The sequence below is a fragment of the Eucyclogobius newberryi genome, unplaced genomic scaffold, assembly GCF_026437365.1.
Source record: "Eucyclogobius newberryi isolate DKJ021-1_F unplaced genomic scaffold, fEucNew1.0.hap1 SCAF_7, whole genome shotgun sequence".
In the NCBI taxonomy this organism is placed as follows: Eukaryota; Metazoa; Chordata; class Actinopteri; order Gobiiformes; family Gobiidae; genus Eucyclogobius; species Eucyclogobius newberryi.
The window spans coordinates 13,590,630-13,614,273 of record NW_027316389.1 but is presented as its reverse complement, the minus strand read 5'-3'; the positions used below and the strand labels follow the sequence as shown (position 1 = coordinate 13,614,273).

At 39.4% G+C, this 23,644-nt stretch overlaps 1 protein-coding gene across 1 annotated transcript in view; it reads right to left on the bottom strand.

Moving 5' to 3' along the window:
- Nucleotides 1-21,215, bottom strand: part of mrpl23 (mitochondrial ribosomal protein L23) — a 37,315-nt gene extending 16,100 nt beyond the window's left edge. Inside the window, exons 1-4 of the mRNA XM_072435344.1 lie at nt 21,073-21,215; nt 20,412-20,534; nt 8,590-8,672; nt 3,557-3,630 (exon numbers count right to left, since the gene is read on the bottom strand). Of these exons, the coding sequence (XP_072291445.1) occupies nt 3,557-3,630; nt 8,590-8,672; nt 20,412-20,534; nt 21,073-21,092 (300 nt within the window). The 5' untranslated portion in view covers nt 21,093-21,215. The remainder of the gene's footprint in view (nt 1-3,556; nt 3,631-8,589; nt 8,673-20,411; nt 20,535-21,072) is intronic.
- Nucleotides 21,216-23,644: the final 2,429 nt, after the last annotated feature.

Below are 23,644 nucleotides of genomic sequence, written 5' to 3'. Positions count from 1 at the left end.
TAGTGCCAATATCACTTTAGTTATTATTTCCTTTTGGGAATTTTTTGGCCAATCACATTTATTAGAGGGGACTCTGTGGCGTGAAATTATAAAATAATATATATATATATATATATAAAATATATATATATATATATATATATATATATATATATATATATAAATAAATAAATGGCATCCATCTCTTGATATGGCTAGCCGCACAGACAGTGTGTACACCTCTAAACAGAGAAGTTAAAATAGCCTGCTGTTGTAAATTGTTGTATTAATAATTTAATTTATGATAGTTATTAACAGGTTAGGACAATACTCTGAACTCTCCATAAAAAGCACTGTCAGCACAAAGGCTGCAACAGAGTGGTGCTGCTTTGCTACTATCAATGGCATCATTGTGCCGTGCCATTATAACAAAGCACTTGTGAACAAACACAAGGGTTTTCAAGATGAAACATGTTAACGTTAGAAGCATTCTGTTGAACAGAACTTATTTTTACTGCTAATGAGTCCTACATAGAGTTGTGGCACCAAGCCACAACTTTTTTACCTGACACTTAGAAGGAATTACAAACAGGAGAACCCAAAATGTATTTTTTTTTGTGCTCCTGTTGAGTCATAAAAAAGACAATGAACAAGATAGGAGAATATTCATGATATATTGATGCTAGCTCTGGTTAGCAACTTACCTTCAAAGTTACATGAAGATAATGTAAATCTTATAGCCCTTTTCCATCTTGTTCTGTGGTGTAGAAACTAAACAGACGCACAATCCGTTGCACAGTATTGATGATTACTTCATGTAGTCAAAATAAATAGTGAAAAATGTCCAAACATTTCTTTGCAAACTCTGAACTCCCTCAACCGGAAGTGTCAACGATCCTTACACCGAACGCGGAAGTGATGCGTGCATAGAGCCCATAGCCTGATTGTCATTCTCATGTCTCTGCTTTTGAAATGGCTTTAACACCACCTGAACAGGGGATTAAACAGGTGTTTTTAGCAGTGTATCACCAGCAAAATAAGAGAGACAATGCACGGCTGAGCAAAGAAAGAAGAGGTAACTGGTTTGAGCAAGTTGGCAGTCTCAATCTCACTCTCTAAAGTTTACAGCGAGTGTTTGTTCTGTCTGTGGACCAGATGCTTGAAGGTTGTTCTCTGCACAAAGAGCTTGGTTTTACAGACGTGATGCAACAAAATGGGTCTGAATAGTGGAGCTTGGTCCAGTTTGTGTGCACTCATTTCACCCTCCAATGAGCAGTGAGCTGAGGAGAAGGGATGTCACAATATCAAATTTTAGTGTTACGATTATTGTGAGAAAAACATCACGATTTAACAATTATTCATGATTATTGAGACTGTGACAAAACAACTGTGAATTTTTTCATTTTCCTTCATTCTAATTGTCTAACACATTACTGTTCCCCAAGTTTGTGACCAGCTTTACAAAATTGAACTCTCTAAAATCGTGACAAACAGTAACACCAAGTTCTTAAAAATGTATGTCTATTTGTGGGCTATATATTGAACAAAAAATACTTGAATTTGCTTCTAAAATTGACACGATTATTATTTTTTGGTTCTTATGATTATATTGTGACCTGAACAATCAAGATTATTGATTAACCTAAGAATCGTGGCATCCCTACTCAGGAGTTCGTGGTGAGCAGGGAAAATAGACCCTACTGTGGTTCAAAGCTTTAAACCAAACTCATGCTGTGGATGTGCAAAGCCGAGCTCACATTGCTGCGTCCAAATTCGCACCAGACGCTCAAGTTTTAGGCCTGTACAAACTCTAAAAAAATAAACTAACCAACAGACGCGTGTCCGAGGCGTCTAGCGCACATGCGCAGTGGAGGAGTTGCTGTGTTTCCCGGTGTTGCTGTCCTCTTGGTGCAATGGCAGAACAGGTGGATGAAAGTGGCTTTGGTGTATTTACTTTGCAAAGTCCAAGAGCTGCTTCTTGAGGATTTCTTGTTATTGTTGCAGGGTTTGTTTTTGGCCTTCTTCTTGGTAGCACAGAGCGTAAATCTGATTGGCTGCAAAAGTTCAGGTTTGTTCAACTTTTTTGCGTCGGCCGCTCTGGCGGACGTCCAAAGCATCAGACGGTCAAACGCCCCCAACGCTACACAAAACGCAGGATTTGCGCCACAAAAAAAACACAAAAACGCTGGATGCCCAAGACGCGCGTCCACATAGACTTTAAATGTAAACTGGACGCTTGAACGGGTCTGAACGGGCCTTTAGGGAACAGAAGACCAAAAACCATAATAGGCCTGTATTGCAATGCATACAATAGCCTAAACGCTTATTAGTGGCTGAGATAAGCATTCATAACTCTTGACTCAAGTGACTAATTTTAATTCTAAGTAAGTTTAAATAGCATTTTTATAAAATATTTTAAATTGATAAAATGTTAATAAGAACAATAATAATAATGATATTATATTAATATAAATAAGAGCAACAATAATAACATAATAAAACAACTATATTATTGTTTAAAATAATAGCTTATTATTATTATTATTATTATTATTATTATTTTAATATGCCAACTACCATTAGTAATTACCATATTTTTACATATGGTCGCATCCCTGGGGAGGTGTTTCGGGCATGTCCCACCAGTAAGGGCACGCTGCAGGGACTACGTTTCTCGGCTGGCCTGGGAACGCCTCGGGATCCCCCCGGAGACTGAGAATCCCTGCTTAGATTGCTGCGCCCGCGACCCGGCCCCGGAAAAGCGGAAGAAGATGGATGGATATTTTTATATATGATAAATCACACCCTCCTGAAATCTTTGAGCATAAATTGCCATTCACCATCCTCTTCTAGACCAAACTCTGTCCCAGTTTCCCCAGTGATTGGAGCGCATATCCTAAAGATGATATTGTGCCAATTTAACCGGACTAAACCAAGACCAGGTCCAGGACAACAATAACTGCATGAGTGCAGCACAGCACCACACCTAAACACCCAGCTGGACCATTTTTACGTAGACTGGGACAAGGATTTTGGGTGAGAGTGATAGGAGTTGTATGGTGATGTGGTGGGTATTTATTTATCCAGTTTCTCAAATAGATGTTCCTTTATAAGCTGAGCACACGAGTCTGCACGGTCCAGTGCAGCGTCCAATGCTGGAGGTGTCCGACAAAGAGCTTTAAGCGTGCTGAGCAGTTAACGTGAGTGGGAGAAAAAATGACCACTTAAAATTGAACTATTCTATAACTTATAATGTGTGTTATTTATTCCCATGAAGATTATGATTTTCTCGTCCATATGGGGATAGTAACACAACCCCAGTGTACTAGTTTTTAAGTTTATTAGTTTTGATTCTGGCCATTCGCAGAATGCACACCACGCCCTCAATTTGCTTTACTCTACCTCATATTTTGGCATAATCACACCTCTTGTTTAGCGTTACACGCCCTGCGCCGTCACAAATTACGCAGACGCAATATGTGACAAAATTAGCTCCGCAACACCCAAGTTAATGCTTAATGTTCGGAGCTCATTTATCGCAGTGGGTTTATAAATGAGAACAGGACAGGTCACTTACCAGCTGAACATAGGCTACTTTGTAGTCTGGCTGCTTGACTCTCTGGTTCAGGTGATTCCTCTTCTTATTGGAGCCTAGAAAGAGAAGACACCATAAGGTAAATAATTTGTTTATAAAAATGAATTAGGTTTAATTTAGTTCACAAATTAAATTTCAATTGATTTTTTTTTTTTTTATGCCCAAATTCCCAAAAGCAGTTGCCTGGAAGGGCGACAGTCAAAAACGGATTAAACAATGTTCATATGAAATTAGCAAATTTCCCAACATCCCCCCCCGTCCTTAGACTCTACTCCTTTATCAAGGGAAAACTACAAAACCCTTTGGAGGAAAGTAGAAACCTCAGGGAGAACTACAGTAAAGGATCCTACTCCCCATGGACAGACTGCAGATTTGCCTCTCAGGAGGAGAGGGCGTGGCTCATCTAGCAAGACACTTCATCCAGGCAGATCCGTTCGGATGACATGATACAGTCATAAGCCACATAGGCATAATTTTATGATTATTGATGATAATTTGAATAACTTTGGACTGTGCAAAACTACTTACAAGACACAACACAAAACATTTTTTAACCATGCATTTAATTTTGTTTACCAATTAGTCTATAATTACATTTTATTAATATTCAAAGTCATTTTATGCTTATATATAGTGTTACAATAGGCTACTGCAATTGTAACCAGGCCTTCGTTTAAAAAAAAAAAAAGGAGCATGGCTCAGTATTAGCTAGTGTTATCTAGCGACCACAAAATTGTTCAGGGGGTCCTTAACCTCAGGTATCTAACTATTAGGCAACATTACACCAACATTTTATCATCAGTGACAGAGTATAAACAATGTATCAGTTTCTTGATTCTAAAATATTTCAACAAGATCCTGGTGGTCGAGTCAACAGGCCCTGAGAGAAACTGCCATTGCCATGGAAACCGTTTATGACATGAAAAACAAGGGAAACATTCCGCTGTAATGAGTCATTTGTGTGCGGGTGCACTGGTGTGTATGAAGATATAGTCTGAGTATTATAGTGTGTATGTGGTACGCTTAGCCAGTAATCACCCGCCAGACAGCCCACTGCCCAGGGAAAGCCCTGAGCAGGGTTGTAAAATGCACCTCTACACCCCTTTGGCAAAATGGAGGCCCCGGTGTGGGTGGGAGCTAGAGTGTATGTGTGTTTGTAATTATTAAGGAATTGCTTGATTCCTAGAAAAATAAGTGAGAACTGAAACTATTAAACTATACTTACGATACAAAAAATAATATACAAACAAGTAATATTTCACCATTGTATCAAGCTGTAGACTTTTATTAGTACAGGAGTAGCTTTTAACATTTGCAAACACAGGCACAATTTCTCTCACTTTGAGATTGTGGTTTGGCAGCTAGCTATCACATTACGAATCCCTGGCCAGAGAGGTAACTATGGCAACACCTTCCAAAATACCCGTGCCGCCCATGGATGGAAGAAAGGGTCGTTTGCTCCCCTTGCAGCTCTGTGCTCGCGTCTTTACACTGCAAGTTAAGTGGAACTTCTGACGCAGACAAGGATACCTTCTCTGACGTACGCCAGGATAACCAGGGGCCCCAGGCTAATCTTTCTTTTCTGCCCTTGTACACAATCCTTTGCTTTCATGTCAAGGGGCTTGTTCCTTAAACCTGGTTTTATACAAACATAACCCTAATACCGGTAAACAGTATAATGGGTCTACTGTAGGTTAGGCCAAGAGAGACGCCTTCTCTTCCCTCTGTACTAGAGCTATGAGGGGATCCTCGTGGGCCCTAGGCACAGCCAAATGCATCACCAACCTCTGCTTATTGACAGCCACATGTCATCATTATTTTGTTGCCTTTTTGTCCCGTACTTTTTGGATTTTAAGCCGCTACTTTTTTCCACTAAAACAGTGCGGTTAAATTTATAGATTTTTAGATTTGACAAAAAAATCTATAAATTGCGCCACAAGCTTTTGACACACTGTAGAAGAAGATGTCAGTGGACAGTGGTCATTGTATTTTAATCTTCAAATCTGTGTGTTTTATCAGACTCATATTCACAGAGAAATTAGTCTATTATGAGGAAGTGAATATAGATGTGGCGAAACACAATGACACACGTGGAGCGCGGAGTGCGATATACGTCTGCAGTTTAAAACCTGCCATATTAAAATTAAACTTTCTTGGCCAGACCTGACCCCTGCATCCCATGGACCATACTTTTGTGTAAATATCTCATGTTACAAAGTAAAACTCACTCAGGAGCAGATGAACCAGATGTGAAGACACGGGTAAATCAGCACAAGGACAGAGGGGACAGTAGGAACAGCTGTGATGTGTTTTCTGTTTGTTAGGCTTCAAAATGCTGTTTGTTTTATTACAATCCAACACATATTCACTTAGAAATTAGTCTAATTAGACCTGCGACACAGCGGATTGCGACGCAGCGAGACCCCCCGGTTCAAAAGACTATTGGCGTGTGTAATATCTCATGTTACAACTTATTGACAGGTGTGTACAATTTCTTGTTTCTTTGTCAATTTCGTTGCAGCGGCTTTTTTTCAGGAGCGCTGTAAAGCCCGAAAAATAAGGTAATAGACAGGCAAAGAGCCCTCAAAAGTCTACAAAAAATAGTCTCCTCTTATTATAAATAACCAACATAATAATTAAGTCAATGACTTAAGAGCAAACTCCCACCATTTTAGTTGCATATGGATCCAAAATTGGTTCACTATGACTTAAAAATACTTTTAGTAGCAGTTTTACCTTCCACAGAAACTATTGACACATATTAATCTTAGGCCAAATAAAATAAATAGTGTGTTTCCGGTAACATTGACAAAAAAATTCAGGTAGCTAGGTCGGATTATTTAAAATATATATATATATATATATATATATATATATATATATATATATATATATATATATATATATATATATATATATATATATATATATATATATATATATATATATATATATATATATATATATATATATATATATATATATATATATATATATATATATATATATATATATATATATATATTTTTTTTTTTTTTTTTTTTTTTTTTTTTTTTTTTTAAATCCTTGCAAAAGGTTTTGCAGACAGTTTTCTTTTCTACATCTATACTAGTCCAACCACAGGAAAAGAGCCATTAGCAGACAACAACAAAGCGGGCAATGCTCTGTTTTTGTCTGCGCGGCGCGGACCCGCTGTTGCCCCGTGCACGTGTTCGACGAGCTGTAGATCCACTCGTCCCAAAAAGTTTTCCAAAGCACCATTGCTTGTAAGTGCCCAGCTGTACTTTGGAGTCTCGTTGACCAAATGGATCACCTGCTAATAGGCATTTCCAGCAGTAGTTGGAACTTTGAAAGTGGCGAACGAACCCGTGACAGGCGCCAGTGTCGGCGTTGCACTATTTTTCTTACCGTCACTACGTGATGTGAGCACTTTTCGACCGTCACGCAAAATATCTTCACCACTGCTACCCCGGCGTGCCTGTCGCCACAGCCAAGGCAGCTAGTGGGTCGGCACTAGATCATACACTCCTAACTGATTCTGACTTCCGTGAGTTAGGAGTGTATGATCTAATGCCGCCCCAGCCGGTCTGCACGCTGAACAATTTGACATTCTCGAAACGTACGGCCAGTAAATATGCGTTTTGAAATTCAGGTCAATCGGGTTCCCGGAAACACACAATTTTCTTTTTTTGGCCTTACAGAGAATAGTTACAGAAACAGCCTTTTGTTTTGTGTTCATGGTACTGAGATATTGAAATGTGGGCTGCAAAAGGAGAAAAAGGAAGATGAATTGATCAGCCAGCTGCTCCCGGCTATGTAATTTGCAGTTGGCAACTTTGCTTTTTAATTGACAGGGTCTATAAGCCAATCTTGTATCTCTCTGGTTCTGTGTATGGAAGGAAGCTTATTAGGAGAAGTTACACTTTATGCACCATCAGCACTTCTCCAGTATCAATATGAGCCTCTGTCATTGCTCGATATTGTACGGAAGCGTAGAGATGTCAGTGGTATTTAAATAAAATCGTCGTATCACATTTTTTAATTATAGTATCAGGTTAAAACATGATATTGGCAAAAAAAGAAAAAGTGAACCAGGAAGATTTTATTCAAACACCATTAGCAGTTCATGGCCATAAAATGGTACCCTCACTGATTTGGCATGTTTTTTCTACACAATGCACAGTGTAGAGCTGAGTGAACTCTAACTCAGATGTAGGGATGTCACGATGTTGAATATTAGAGTAACAATTATTGTGAAGGGAAATTTCACAAATAATCACTATTATTGGCAAAATAAAGGAAATGTTGATAAAGTATTTTTTATGTTCAAGCTAAAAATCCCTGTGAGACAAACATATGTTTTAATAATTATCAACTTGCCTCTCATTTAATACAGCAGATTATTTTGAAAATAAATATAACGGCTCAAACGCCATCAGCAGTGCAGTCCCTCACTCTGCCCCGTGTAAACGCACAAAGCAACAGCATACTCACGCTGACTGTAGCTTGCACAGTTGACTCGCACTAGTGTGGCCGGTCCACACTAGTGCGGCCCGTTACACACGGAGGTCCACAATAGACCTCCGTGTGTAACGGGCCGATTGTTCAGAGCATTAATCCAGTCTTGTTGACATGCTGGGCTCTGTCCAATACATGCAGCGCGCCCGTGACTTGCATTGCGCCAGGACCACATTTTTTTCCGCATTTTAACGTAGGTTCCAACAACCCCACAAATAACCTATTGTAGGCATAAATATTCACAGTAATTGAACAAATTAAAAACGGTTAATCTTGACATCCCTACTTGGATGTAAAACGGCTAACATTAATAGTCATCGAAAAATCTATAACTTTTGTTCAAATTAAACCCAAAACAATCACATTTAATGCCCTATTGAGCAATTACAGCTTCATTGGCCCAGGTGGGAAATCATGACAGGATGCCATTATAACACGTGTCAGTCTCCAACTCCAGACCCAAAAGACCAATACACCATTGTTGTGTGGATACTCACCAAACTGAATCCTGGTACGAACTACGCCCACAGGAACATTATAGATCTTCTCCAGGTAATTCTTCACATCATATTTGGTCATCCTGTTAAAAAGACAGGGGGAATAAGGTGATTTCCAAGGGTCCTAAAAATGTGTGATATTCTTTTTTGACATATCGCTGAGCCCTACACTAACATCATTCAGACCAGCATAGAATGATTAAGTTCACTTTCAAGCATTATAAAATATATTGCCTACTCTAACAGAAAGGAACGTTCCATAAATGTAAACCCATATTTAGCTTTTATTCTCTGAACCATGAAGGCATAAAGGCGAAATGTGAGTGTTCATCCAATTAGTCTACATGTATCGATCCTGTCCAATGAAACCCTACACAGGAAGTGAAGCTAACAGCAGCTGAGGCTAGCTCACAGGGCAGCAGTGGGAGCACATTGCTCCAACCAGAGGAAGAAAGGCTTTTAACTGCTAATCAATCTAGACAATTGGATTAGTCTGGTACAGAGCATTTCCCGAATGCGTCTGACAGAGTGCTTTATAGCGACGCTGGGGACTGGCATGATGCCTTGGATATGGCTGGATCTATCACCCATAAAACTTTTGATAAATAGGACAGATGTATTGTTTCCTTAATTTTTGCTAAATCTACCCAAAAATGTGTCGGCTGTGGACAAAAGATCTGATTGAGAAACTCATATCTGGGAAAATATGGATGCTTTGTATTTGTAAATGATGCTCTATATAAACAATAGCTTTCACAATTGAAAAGGCAAAACTGGACTTCCGGGTATGGCGCAGACCGACTAGTCACACTGCTACGCCCCGCTGCTGATATTTGCCTTTAAAATCTCCTTTTCACCCACAAACCCAGAAGCAAGACGCTGAAAGAGATGAGTAAGGAATGAACTGAAAAAGTTAGTATATTGTGTTGTATTGTATTTTATGTGTTGCAACTGAACAAGGCTAGGAGTTGTTGTGAATACCCCAACGTGTCTTTTAGCGGTATCAGAGTGTGTTTCTTTACGTGTTGCAAATGGACAAGTCTGGGAGTTGTAAATACGCTCATTAACGTTTGAACAATGTTAAGCTGAATGAGTTGAAAGTGTTTAATACAGCTCAACTGACTGACTTCTGTTTTGTTTTGCTTAATGCGCTTTATAGTCCGGTGCGCTTTATATATTAACAATTATCCAAAATAGACCATTTATTGACAGTGCGCTTTATAATCTAGTGCACCTTTTATGCGAAACATACGCTATTCCTTTAAATCAGGGACTACAAATGGAAATTAGTTACTTTGCTAGTCTGGCAGTGTTCTCGCTGAGGGCTTTTGGCATGGCGGCCCACCATGCTGGCGCGGGCACCTGCCATGCCCAAAAGATGCCGCCATGCAGCTGCGGGCCCCCGCCATGCTGAAAAGATACCGCCAGGTATTAAGATTGCCGTGCGCGCGCCGCGGGCATTTTAGGGTGCTGCTGCGCGCACTCACCCGTGCGTTCGGGTGCCGCGGGCGGCGCGGTGCTGTTCGCTCACACCGCCTGCTGCGCGGTGCTGTTCACTCACACCGCCTGCTGCGCGGTGCTGTTCACTCACACCGCCTGCTGCGCTCGGCCGTGCGGGCACCATGGCGCTCGCACGGTACCCAAAAGTATGGAAAGCCAATATGATCACACTCCGGCACTTAGGAGTGCCGCTTGGCGTAAATTACGGCGCTCGTTTACGGCGCACGGCGTAACGTCAGACAGCGCTAAAAGCGCTGCTTTATTTTGTAGCTGGAGGTAAAACATGCCAAGAAGAATGTCAAGTGCTAAAAAGATAAGAGGAGAACCTCACAGGGAATTGTTAAGAAAATGCTCTTTACCAAACAAAGGGATTACAAAAGTGGATCGAAACATTCTAAATTATTAGCCTGGAAACTTAAAAAACAAAAAAAAGCAGAAAGAGCAATTTTCAAAATACAAGACTAGCAGAATAATCAAACAAAACCAAATTCAATCACCATTTGAACCATTCAGTAAAAAAAAAAAAAAAAAAAAAAATCTAAAATCCCAGGAGAGAAAGAAGATGAATACTTTTTTGGACACCATAAATTTGCCTGTTATGACAGAAGAACAATAAAAAAATTGGAGCTGAAATAACAGTTGGAAAGAGATTCAAGAGAGTCATGGTTCACCTAAGAGTGGTATATAGCTGTAAAAGAAACACTTAACGCTCTGCTTTGGGCACTTAAAAAACTCAGATCCCTCCTAGTTGGAAAGAAGCCATCATATCTCCAATACCTAAAGAAGTGAAGGACCGACTCGATTGTGCCTCATATAGACCTATTTCTATTCTAAATGTGGACTATCCACGTCAATTATGTCCAAAAAAAATGGAACAAATACTCTTTAATTTAATCAATGATCAGACAGGATTTATTAACAGGCCACGAACACAAGACAACATAAGACGATCTTAGCAAAGAGCTGAGTGAAGACATTTCCACACCCAATGTGACGCCTTTTCTTAGAAAAACTGGTCCAATGTCTATATACAACTTTACCTCGTCTGAAAATTACATTATCTCCGCTCAAATCAAAGCGTTGTTGTGTGACCCAGAATATGAAGCTCAATGGAAAAATATTGAGAGTAATGTCGTCCTGGGGGTTCTTGTACAGGCCTTACTGGCAGATGAAAAACAGTTGAGTCATTTGGAGGAACAGAGGAAAATCCTTGGGTAAAATCTGTGCTTACAACTTGGACAGAACTAATCAAAACATGCAACCTAAAACCAAGATGTTAAAATCTTAAACTGGTTGGCTTATGATAAATGTTTTGCATCTAACAGCACCAATTTGAGATTTATCTGAGGGTCATTTTATTTTGACAGACAAAGTATGGGGAAATATATGTACTTCCCAGTTGAAAACCACAAAGGTTTGGACAGAATCCAGTTGGAAAAGTGTATCAAATTTTTTCATAACACCGCGTCAAAGTGCTCATTATTCATAGGGAAATTTCAACTGCTGGAGAAACTGTCACAGCCTGGAGGCTAACCATTACCATGCTTTTTGGGACAGTCCTGTTGCTCGGAAATATTGAACTGAGATCAGAAATAATCACATTCTGACTTGATTTAAAAATTGTTTATATTTTCTTTTCTTCCTCATTGGATGTCTACTGGTTTTGATTTTTGTCTACTGTTCTCTCATTGTTCATGTTGCCGTTTCATTGTGTTCTTTTGTATGTGTTTGTTTTCTCCTATATATATTCTTAAAACTGATATCAACTTAGGCCAGTAGTTTTGGACCTTTAACAACAGCCACAGCAGAAGTTCCTCATTTGTCTTTAATTCACGATTTGAGTAGAACACGCAGTGTGGATGGAGTATTACGACCTGTATATAGTCATAGAAATGAGGGTTATCAAAGTATTGGCGGTGTACACACCCATTTGTATCTTTTCAAAGGGGTTTCAGAAACAAGAGGAAGCATTTTCACCGATTTGGCAGAACTTCCAGCTCTGCTCTGGGTTCCAGCGCTCAACCAAACACAATGCATGTCATCAGGGTGTTTGAGATCAAGGCAAGCAAAGAAGAATAATTGCAGAGTGAGCAGAGTTTCCTAGAAAGCAGAGGCAGGGATGAGACCTCACGAGTAAGAGGGGCAGCGGTCATTTCCCTGAATCATTAGCACAGGAAACACTAAGCCTGATAAATGAGGGAAACATTTCTGAAGCTCTACAGCCGTTTTCCGTTGTAATTACAGTTAGCGTAATCCCCCAAATATCATACATCTACACTGCAGAGACAGTTGCAGCTTGCACTTCATGTAAATCGACATAGTAATTTTGTCAGAATATGGTTATGGCTAAACAGTACATTTGGGTGAAAATACACTTCGACACCCCCTCCTGCCATGGAATGTGAAACCAGTCTGAACACAGGCCCTGAGCAGAAACAGAAGAGAAAATGGAGAAAAGGGTGTACATAAACAAGGCGTTGATCTAAAGTTAGCCACAGGGTGTGGTGTTTTCAATAGTGATGGAGGCAACATCTGATCATCATCCCAAGTATAAACTGCTATAGGACAAGCTAACATTTCACTGTGCAGCAAGAGTGAAAATGTGTCTCTGCAAACAGATGGAGTTTAGCGGGATCGTTCCTCAGCAACTGGTGTATAATTATACGCAAATGCATATGCTACCAAGTTTCCTGGAACTAAGACGATGAAAGAACTCCAGACATAAAACCTAGAAGGCATCAAATGACGTAAGGGATAAATTAGATTCAATTATGTTGTGTTGTTGCTGAGCAGGTTTAAAACGGCAATGGCAGCTCTGCGAGTGATCCTGGAATCATACATTTCTTTTCTTCCCTAAAAGGAGTTTCAAGAACTTTCATGCCAGTTTTACAAAAGTTTGAGTTCCCATTTTTTTCAATTTGCCGATATGACTATGGGGGATTCAAAGTTTTGGAAAGAAATCCAATCTTATGACCAACAAACGTACAAATCTTGTCATTATTTACAACGATCGCTGCACAGATTTCCAATTATATAATCAAATGTGGATAGGCAGAAAACAGAAAATATCTTAGTCACATGGGTTGTAAATCAAAAGGTCACAATATTATACAATATAGATTATGTTGCACGCAGCTTTCTAGAGGCTTTTTGTTGGGGTACAGAGAGTTTACATTGAGCTGCATATTAGTAACACAGAGATTTTAGTCATTTTAATCTGCCTGTTGAGTTTTGTCCACATGAGTCACATTTCAAATATGGTGAGTGTATCACACAAAGTGAGTGCCAGCAAGAGTCACTGCTAATTAGTAATCATTACAACCACATTAGATAAACATACTGGGCGTTGTTGCTACTGTTGCGTTCTTGCACCAAGATGAGCATTGGATGAATCAATGGAGAAGTTGTTTAGCAGCTTATCAACACTGTCAGGTTTGTTCTGTACATATTATGTAAAAGGATTAATGGCACTTTTTAACTTAGAAGGATAATTAATTTTGTAAGAAATAATCTAGAACCACACCACAGAGGACTAAGTTCTAAACTATCTTAATTGTAAATGTTGTTAAATTACAGAAGGCCATTTTTAAAACTGAATTTTTGAGATTTTAAATTTAAATTTGGGCTGGAATTATTAATCAGAATAATTAATCAATGTTAATCTACTATTAAATGATAATTAGCCATTTTAATAAATTTATCTGGACTGGAACATGTCAAAAGACTACAAATAAATATTATGTATTATTTGCATTGTATTCTACTGTATTGTATTGCCTTTACAAATACTTTTGAGTACCTTAGGTTTGGCATCTCATGTTTTAGAACGAAAAAAAAGTTTATAATGAACAAAATTACATTTCGATCTCTGCCTTTTCCCCGGCACTACGTGAGATTTTGCACCATCTACTGGCTGCAGAGTGGAATACACATAGTTAAACATCTGAAATATCCTGCAGGATACAGTCCTCAATTTGGAGCGCCCAAGACTGGCCCACCACAGTCTCAACAGAAACAGTTCCAGCCCGTAACCTGGGCTTCCAGGGCGGACAGCAGTCTCCTTAGTCAGCAATAATTACAGCGCATGTTCAGGCTGGCTTCTCACTTCCGCGTCTCAGCACGCAGTTGTACCGATTGTGATTAGACGAGAGAAAATAACAAACTTTCAGCCTTTAAAATTCACTGTTAAGTTAAGTAAGTAATCATTAAGTAATCAAGTTAATGTTTTTTTAATACAATTTAAAACGAATAGAGAACATACATTTTAATAATCAGCTGCCTATAAACTTTTTCTTTTACATTACTAAACATATTGGAAGTTATATCAGCAATCGGAACCTCCAACCTCCTTATACATCGGCCTCGTATCTGCCCCCCCATATCTGCCGGGCCCTCGTTTTGGATGAGGGAACAATGTTAGAACATGGTTAAAAGCTCAAAAAAGTCTATATTACATAAAATGTCCTAAAAAAGTATCCATACACTTTACACTTTTTAAATCCGGGGCGTTCGAGCACAGACTCGTTCGACAGAGAAAAGTTGGACAAAGCTGAATTTTGCTGCAGCCAACGCGCAGCAGCAACAAATCCGAGATTATGCTCCAGTGACCTACCTACGACCCAGAAGAAGGACCAAAACAAACGCACCAATAAAAAATAATCCAGATATTCACTGAACTCTGCTCACCTCTGAAGTATCTGCGGGACCCAGACAAGCCCCCGAGCCAATCGCCTCAATTTATGGACTTTGTAAAGTAAATACAAACCTTCAACCTGTCATAGGACCAGGAGAACAGCAACACCGGGGAACACAACAACTCCTCCACCTCGCATGTGCGCTGGTAGCCTTGGACATCCAGAGCGAATTTAGACGCTGCAGTCTGAATCGCTTTAGCTTCAATTTAAAACATTTTATTAAAATCAATCAAAAGCAATCCCAACAACTAATGAATTAATCAAAATAAATAGTTGTTAGTTCCTGCCCTAGTCCTTAAAATGGATAGACAACTAAAAGCCAGCAACTCATTGAAGTAGTCTTCAATAATTGTATGTTGTATGTTTGCTTACTATTGAATTTCTACAATCAATTGCACATTCAGAGCTTTTTTATTCACGTCACCTTTATAAGTATGTCATAGGGCAAAGTGTTCCAAAAAGGCGACGGGCACCCACGCACACGCCCAACATCAAAGTAAGCTGCGTCAAAAGCGGCTTAGCGGTGAGAATGAAACAAGAGAGCCATTTTCTGCTGCACATGAAAGCCAAAAGAAAACCACTCCTCATTGTCCAGCCTGCGCCATTGTCAGGTTCAGGCCTGAATGTGCGCACTCACCAGCCTTAGCCCTGCCCATCTGTGGACACAATACCAACACTAGAGTTGCTCAGCGCCAAGTTATCAAGATCATAATAGCTGGCATTGTTTAGGGCTAAAGCCTCTGAGGAACCCAAGCCTTAAAGAAGAGACAGTTGAGAAGTTGATTGTACGAGAGCAGCGTGTGAATCATGACTGTGTTTGTTTTTGCTCAGGCAATAACCGAAAAAAATCAAAAGGCAGATCATTTCAAGTCAATGTCTTATTACAGAAACAAGAGACTGTTACTTGATAAGCTCCTAAAATGTCTCCTGAAGGCGATGAGCTTGAAACATTACCTTGTTTTGAGATCTGTTTTCGTTTTGAAAAGAAATGTAGTTTCTGACTAAGGCAAACATATTCTGCAGCGAGTTAGTTGTCACAAAAGGAGCAAGGAGCAATAAAACCACTGTGTCACTATTAATGAGCAGTATTTAATTCTAGGTCTGAAACAAGTTGATTCATTGCAACTAATCATTTATTGAGATAACTGTCAACTAATTCAGAAATGTAGTTAACTAGACAATACATAGACTTCAAAAACATGCCATGGGCTGAGGTTTTATGACTCAACTGTATCGTTTTTTGAATAAAAACCTATTTTGTCTGTAAACATACTCCACCAGGATGTCCTCAAGCTGCATCACCTCAGCGTCAAATGGGAGAAATTATGGAAAAATATTCACAGGCATTTCACGTTCTAAACAACTAATCGATTAATCAACAAGTAAAATAACCCTTAATTTAATTCACATTGAAGTAGTATAGTGCAGGAAGGTAACTCCATTGTTTTGCCATTGGAGTTTTCTTTCCATTGCTAATCTTGTAAATTAATTATATTTAGATACAGTCTCCAGGGCCACAAAGACAAAACATATGTTAAGTAAATGGCTCCAAATTATTTGAGGCATTGGCACCTCTTTTTTACATAACCTTCATCTCTCAATGTAGAGTTATACATTACTATAGAGATTGATTTCAGTTAGGTATGAGAAGAAAGGAGAACTTTCCTTCGTGCATCAAAGGAAAGCCATTATTATCAGTGCTTTGAATTAAATAATGAATTAAATAAGTGAATTGTTATTTCCTGGCCATTTAGCCAAAGACCTTATGCCCCCAACACCTAGAAATCGGATGGCGTTCCTAGAAGAACTATAAGCCTTGCACAAAATGTCTCATAACAATATGAAAACAACCAAATAAATTCCCTCCTCTCACAGGTAGAAAAAGAATTACAAAAGAATACAACCCAGGTGCCTAAAACAACAAGTGCCAGAAGAGGATTGGTCTCTTGGAATCACTGCAAAGGAAAAGCACAATAAACAGTAAAGCCTTGGGTGGGAGGAGGTGAAAAAAAAGAGGATCAAAAAGCAGATAAGTGATACAAGAAAACAAGACCGAGCGTGACAGATGAGCTATGATAACTCTCCGCAAGGTGTTTGAGACAAAAGGTCACTATTTGTTATTACATGCATGTGCACAATACTTGTTCTCACTAGAAACAGTTTACCCACACACTTGACACCGCCTACAAAACAGAACCTCAACTCCACTGGTGTAGTGAGCTCATCTAAAGTGGGAGTCAGATACTACTTGTCTGCGTGCACACACACACACACACACACACACACACACACACACACACACACACACACACACACACACACACACACACACACACACACACACACACACACACACACACACACACACACACACACACACACACACACACACACACACACACACACACACACACACACACACACACACACACACACACACACACACACACACACACACACACACACACACACACACACACACACACACACACACACACACACACACACACACACACACACACACACACACACACACACACACACACACACACACACACACACACACACACACACACACACACACACACACCTTAAAGTTTAGTTCTAGGACTTTCTATATAATATCATTCTTCTCTTTCAGACCTAATATCACTAATGTGAATCATTTCTTTTGCAGTGTTTATGCTGCTTCTAGGGTAGGTCGTCATTGTAAATGAGGTGGCGTTTTCAATTGATCTACCTGGTAAAATATTGAATAAATAAAATGAAAATCAATTGATCAATGTTCATCACTGGTACTGTAAGACTGTAAGGTTAAGTATGTGTTTCAGTGATTTCTGTCCACATAAAAACTTTATAAAATGTATTCCTTAGCCTTGAAAATACTAAATAACCGCTCCTAAAAAGTATTAATGTACAGCCAGCTGTGTTTTAAGCAGAGTTCATCGCTTTGACCTCACCAGCCTCCTGCCTCCTCATGTCAGCTTTTCACCAAGCAAAGCCAATAAAATCAAGACAACCATCAATATCCTGCATTCTCACAAGTTGCACTATAGCTCGGAGCAGGCATGCCATCTTGTGGCCAAATGCAAGAACTGCACCCAAATGCAAACGGGAGGGGTGTAGTGAATGAAATATAGATTTAAATTTGTCTAATGTATATACCGTATTGTTCACATGGCTCAAATTGAAAGGTGCCATGTTTTCTGATAGGGGGTCCACCATCTTCGTTGTTTCCATGGAGACATTATTAGTTTGCCTGGAATGTTCCACAGTATGCCATTAAACGTATCTTGCATTTCATTAATATTTCACTAATTCAATTAAATGTATTTTTGTAACGCCCAAAATCACAACTGCAGTTCCTTCAAGGGGCAACAGTGAAAAACAGATTAAACAATGTTCATAGGGACTTGGTCATGTCCCAGTATCCCAAATGTCTCAAGACCCCCCTTCTCGACCAGGAAAAACTACCAAACCTCTTTGGGAAAAAATAGAAACCTGAAGGAGTTCCGCAGTGAAGGAGAGATCCGACTCCCTCAGACAGACGCGAGACAAGACAGTGGAGCTGGACCCACTCAGGAGGAGAACCAGTTCTTCGAGGCAGATGCAGAACCGTTCATATGGACTAGAGACCGTTTCTCCAGGTAGACCGTTGAATACCGCAGTAGCGTTTTATTGCTCACAAATTTCCTGGGGGTGTGTCTCTCCACAGATCGGACCTGTAACTTGCCTTAGTGGCATCACTTGGTTCTCTACATCGAGATAAATAGGTGCAATTCTGGCCAATGAATAATAAGGAGACGGTGAAACCTCCACCAAAATGCCATCTATTAAAATTAACATATAATTAATATAGTTGTGTAATTTGTGAAAAGAAAATATACATTTATATTCAGCCATTGCATTTTATAATAAATCTGTGCAGTCATGTCCTGTTTCATGTATGATCGTGTGTTATTGTTGCTTGTGGGTGGAATTGGCTCCCATGCTTAGCAAGGGCAAGCATCTACAATAACAAAGCCTACAATCTTCCTGCAATCTGTAGTATGGTAAATACTTGTTACTTTAACATTGATTGGAATTGAATCATTTCCATTACATTATCTTAACTAAGTGTGTCATACTAGTTATAGTTATATTCAGATGAATTCTGGCTAGCCATCTGGTCTGGCTTCGGCAGTTAGCAGCATTAGGCTTGTTAGCTGAAATCTCTCTGTCTGGATTGTTGGCTGGAGCAGAAGCTGAAGCCGAGGCAGGGAGAAACAGTCTGGAATCAACCTGAACGCTCCAAGAGCCAGAGTACAGATCATGCAGCTTCAGAGCGAAAGGACAAATGAAGCCTGCGTAAATTCAGCCTGGAAGACTTAACTCCACCCATCTACGTCAAGGCCACCATGGAAGGACCCCTCTCCCCAGCACCATCATCGCACTCAAGCGGGCGCCCGCCTGTCCGTCTGTGAGAGTCAGATTCCTCACTTCACCATGGACTCTCCCAGGTTTCTGCGCTTATCCCAAAGAGGTTATGCAGTTTTTCCCGGCCAAGAAGGAGGGTGAAAGGTCAGGGGGCGTCTGTACCATGGCCCTCGCACCCGCTCCTCATCCCCAATCAACGCTCTCAAGTTACTCCTCCCCGCTCCCAATCAGCGCCCAGGCGGTCGCATTTAAGCCAGGCTGATGGCTCGGCCGCTCAAACCGTACTGCGACCCACCACCTCCCCAGCTCCTCTACCTTCTCTTCACATCTACCACCACCAGTCTCCAGGCTCCGGGGGGAGACATCTAATACAAATAGATCATGGAGTGCCCATGATTGCAACGTCTTCCGCCGGGGTCTCAGCACCAAATAACTCACGAATAAAGCCTGCTAAACAGTCCATTCTCGTGGTCTCTTTGTCTCTCCAGGGTGAAATCTCACTTTCCTTGTATGGCACTGAATAAAACAGGATAAAACGTTGTGAATGCTCCTGTGTCCCTCACACACCATGTACTACGCACATCACCAGAGCAAAACACAATGAGCTCACAATAAAGTTTTAGTTTAACTGTAGTGAAAATGACTTTTAGCACACCAAGAGTATGTATTACTTATTCTGTCTTGTACAACAGCCTAGGCCTTTTCCGTCTCATTTGGACCATCTGTGATAATATAATATAAGAAAAAGGAAGAAGTGGAACGGTGCAGAACAGCAGGACATTACGTTTCTGATCAAAACAGATCTATCAGGTGTCTTCTCATGTGTTACACACAATACACACACACAGCACTGCACTTTCCATCATACTTTGTAATGCACTACACTACCTTGCAGGCACCTTAAGTTGTTTTGATCTCGCCCTGATTTCCCGGTTGTAACGCTTTAACCAATCAGATTAAAAAATGTGGCATAACATTACACCTTTTTCCAACTGCTTTTGGTAAAAAACTGTCCAGATTGATATGGTGTAGATCTTAATTCAGAGTTATACACAGATCAATCTGGAGTGAGTCACGTCAATTCAGTTCAGCAGCTGACGTTTAATTACAATAAGGATAACATTTTGCTACGGGTTTACTGGGATTATATTACTATTATTGTCAATTAATAATAAAGATTAATGATCTTTAATAAATAGAAGGAACACTTACTCCATTGGGACACGTAATTGGACAGTATCAGAAGGCTGCTCTTTTCCAGGTCTCACAAGTTTCAAAAACCAGTTGGGTCTGAAGATCCTCAGCTGTGGGTTGCCCAGCTGATAGAGTGGGTACCTGAGGACAGACAGAGACAACTGTGATAATACAGTAAAGCAAGTCCATATCATCATCTTCATTTATGATCATGCACAGAGATGGTTAAAGTTAAAGCGCAAATGACAGGCTTTCATTAAAGTCTGGGGTAAACTAGACAAGATTTTTGTAAAAACGAAATTAAAGTATATATATTAAAATTATGTTGACTTAATAAGTATTCTACACACCTGGCAATAAAACTATAGTACAGTGTGAGGACTGCATCCTTTTCAGAAATCAGAACCAGATTTTTTCTTATTCATCACCAAGGGGAAATTTTTGTCAGCGACAAGCAAACCAACCAGGAGAAGAAATTAAGTAATTTGCAATATGAATATTATTTTTCGTATAAAAGCTGCCATACAAATATGTGCGTAAATGTAGTTTCGAGTAAATAACTGGGTATTACAACTCGTCCATCCTGCAAACACTAACAGCCTTGTACTGCTGTGATGTTGACATTCAGAGATACACAAAGCCAATATCGCTCACTGTAAATTGAAGACGTTTTACTTACAGTAATCTGTTAACTGGCATATTTGGAGTAGTTTGATACTTGTTTTACACCATCAATCTTGTTTTGGGTGATTTCAAGGTGGTTGTTGTTGTCAAACGCAGCATGTGAACGAATGTACTTCTGGGTCGTCGTCGTCGTCGTCGTCTTCTTCTTCTTCTTCTTCTTCTTCTTGTACGTGTTCGGCAGGCTGGACCCCTGTACTGCTGCTCTATACAGGTTATTTATGGTACTGCAGTTAGGGATCAGCTCAAATCTTTAGATGCAGTTACCGACCCGTGAAACAGTCCAAAAAACGTGTTTCTATAATAATAAAGATATTCTAGAACTAATAGTCACTGCGTAATACACTCAATGGGGACATGTACAAAGACCACTTCATGTCAGGTTCAAAGCCAGTGGCCCAGACCTGCTGTGCCTCTTCTCCAGCTGGTGTCCTTACCCTTACGAGTATAAGAGTTGTTTCTAAGTTATTTTTTTCTATTATACTTATGTGCCTAGTCTGTGTTGCAACAATGGAATTTCCTCATTGTGGGACAAATAAAGGTTATCTTACAGAAAAGAGAGGATGACATTACTATTCTATTCAAAAGAGAGTTAAGGGCCTTTAAACTATTTTTAAATAGAAAAATTCTATTATATTATTATATAATATTATATATATATATATATTATTATTATGTATTATATGTTCTTTTGAAAAGAATAGTAATGTCTCCCTCTCTTTTCTGTATCCCACTCTCTTCCATTGACCATTGTTCTGAGAGACTACACTATAGAACTCAGAGAACTCTATTGTTGTCATTAGTTACACTGACAAAATCTTGTTTTAGGGCATATTTGGAACTTGTGTCAGCAGCCTCGTTGCCAGGCACCCCAACATCAGCTGGAATCTTACATCCATAGCTGGAATAGGCCTGTTCTTGAGATAGCACAGTGCCCTTCTTTTTAATTTTTCACATTTATTTTGTGTGTCCATGTTGTTGTCCCAATCAGCGCCCAGGCGGTCGCAATAAGCCCTTATCTTGTTACCCGAATACTTTTGTTAAGTAGCAAAACAAATTAATCTTTTGTTCAATATTTTGTCCCTTACATTTAATGGTTGAGTTTCAGAGACACGACTTAGAACTTCAGCAGATTGTGACGTAAATGCTTTTCGTAAAGGTCCACAGAAGGAAGGACCTACAGCAGAGGGAGCTGTCCTCACACCAAGCCGCTCTTTGGCCCATGGATCTGTTTGGCCCTAGAACACATGTGCGCGTGGACCTAAGGTAATAAAGTGGACATGAGGTTCAAACCATTGACTAAACCTATCTGGCAGTTCATTCATTCATTTTCATTCCTTTTATTTATGTATACAGGGAACCCCCAATGAGAAATGAGAAATTCTCTAGGTTGCCGGGAAAGGTATCAGAGAAGTGGATATCAATATAAACTTTCTAGATAGCTTTTTAATTATTGTGATTATTTTTTTTATTTTTTTTATTTTTTTACTATAAACAGATAATCACAAGAAAATAGTAAAAATGCCAACCCTCTCATGGGCAAAGTCAATGCAGATGAAATATTAAATTAGCATTATAAAAGATGTCTTACATTTGTTCTATCTTTTTACTGCTTATTACAAAAAGTAGTTCGAGTTTTTTTACTACAAGAACAACATTGTGTTTCCTTAACAAAATACAATATAGCCAAACCCTTCTTTCCAAATAAATATGGCCAACAAATATATTTTGACATTTTTTTACCCAGTGCAATTTTCATGTTTATTTGTTTTACAAAGACTACACAAAATGCAATAATGCAATAATATTTACGGGAAAGACAGGTGATTTGTTTTCCCCCCCCCAAAAAAACTACAGCACATGAGGGGCTTATTCCCATTCATACATAATAAATTGCATATTTTTTTTGCTACAGCAACGTTCCTAATTTCTTATAATTCTGAAACCAAAAGATAGACCAATTTTACTGTTCAAACTGTCAAAGAAAATGGTTGAATGTTGTTGTTGACAGATAACTGCAGTCTACTTGTAGGACGTCCCACCAAGAGCAGACACTTGAGCCCACGTGGAAACTTTCCCCTTTGATTCTTCTGCAGCCTGAAATCACTGTTTTTTATTACGTTTCTTAAATATATTTAAAAAGAACCACAGAAAAACATTATTTATTTTATATTTAAACAAGGCCAATGCACATTAAAAAATATGTATTCGTGTCTATTGGATAGTGGCTAGGAGTTTCTGGACAAGGTGTAAAAGGCCAGCTATTCTAAACAATAACCATTCAATTTTACTATGTTGGTATGGCAGATATAATAGGTTGTACATGAGGCGTGTTTGGTTAAAAATGTTAAAGTTAAAATTGTATTGATCCTTTAAAAAAACATTTTTTTCCTAGAAGTTTTTTTTTTTTTTACGTTTACCGTGCTCTTCAATCAAAGCTATGGCAGAGCTTGACAACATAAAACATTAGGCTTGCCTCTAATTAGATCCTTGCCCTCTTGCTTTCAACGCCAAACGAGTCTGCAGAGGTAGTGGCCAATACAGGTCAGATTCCGCTGTTGTTTTACATC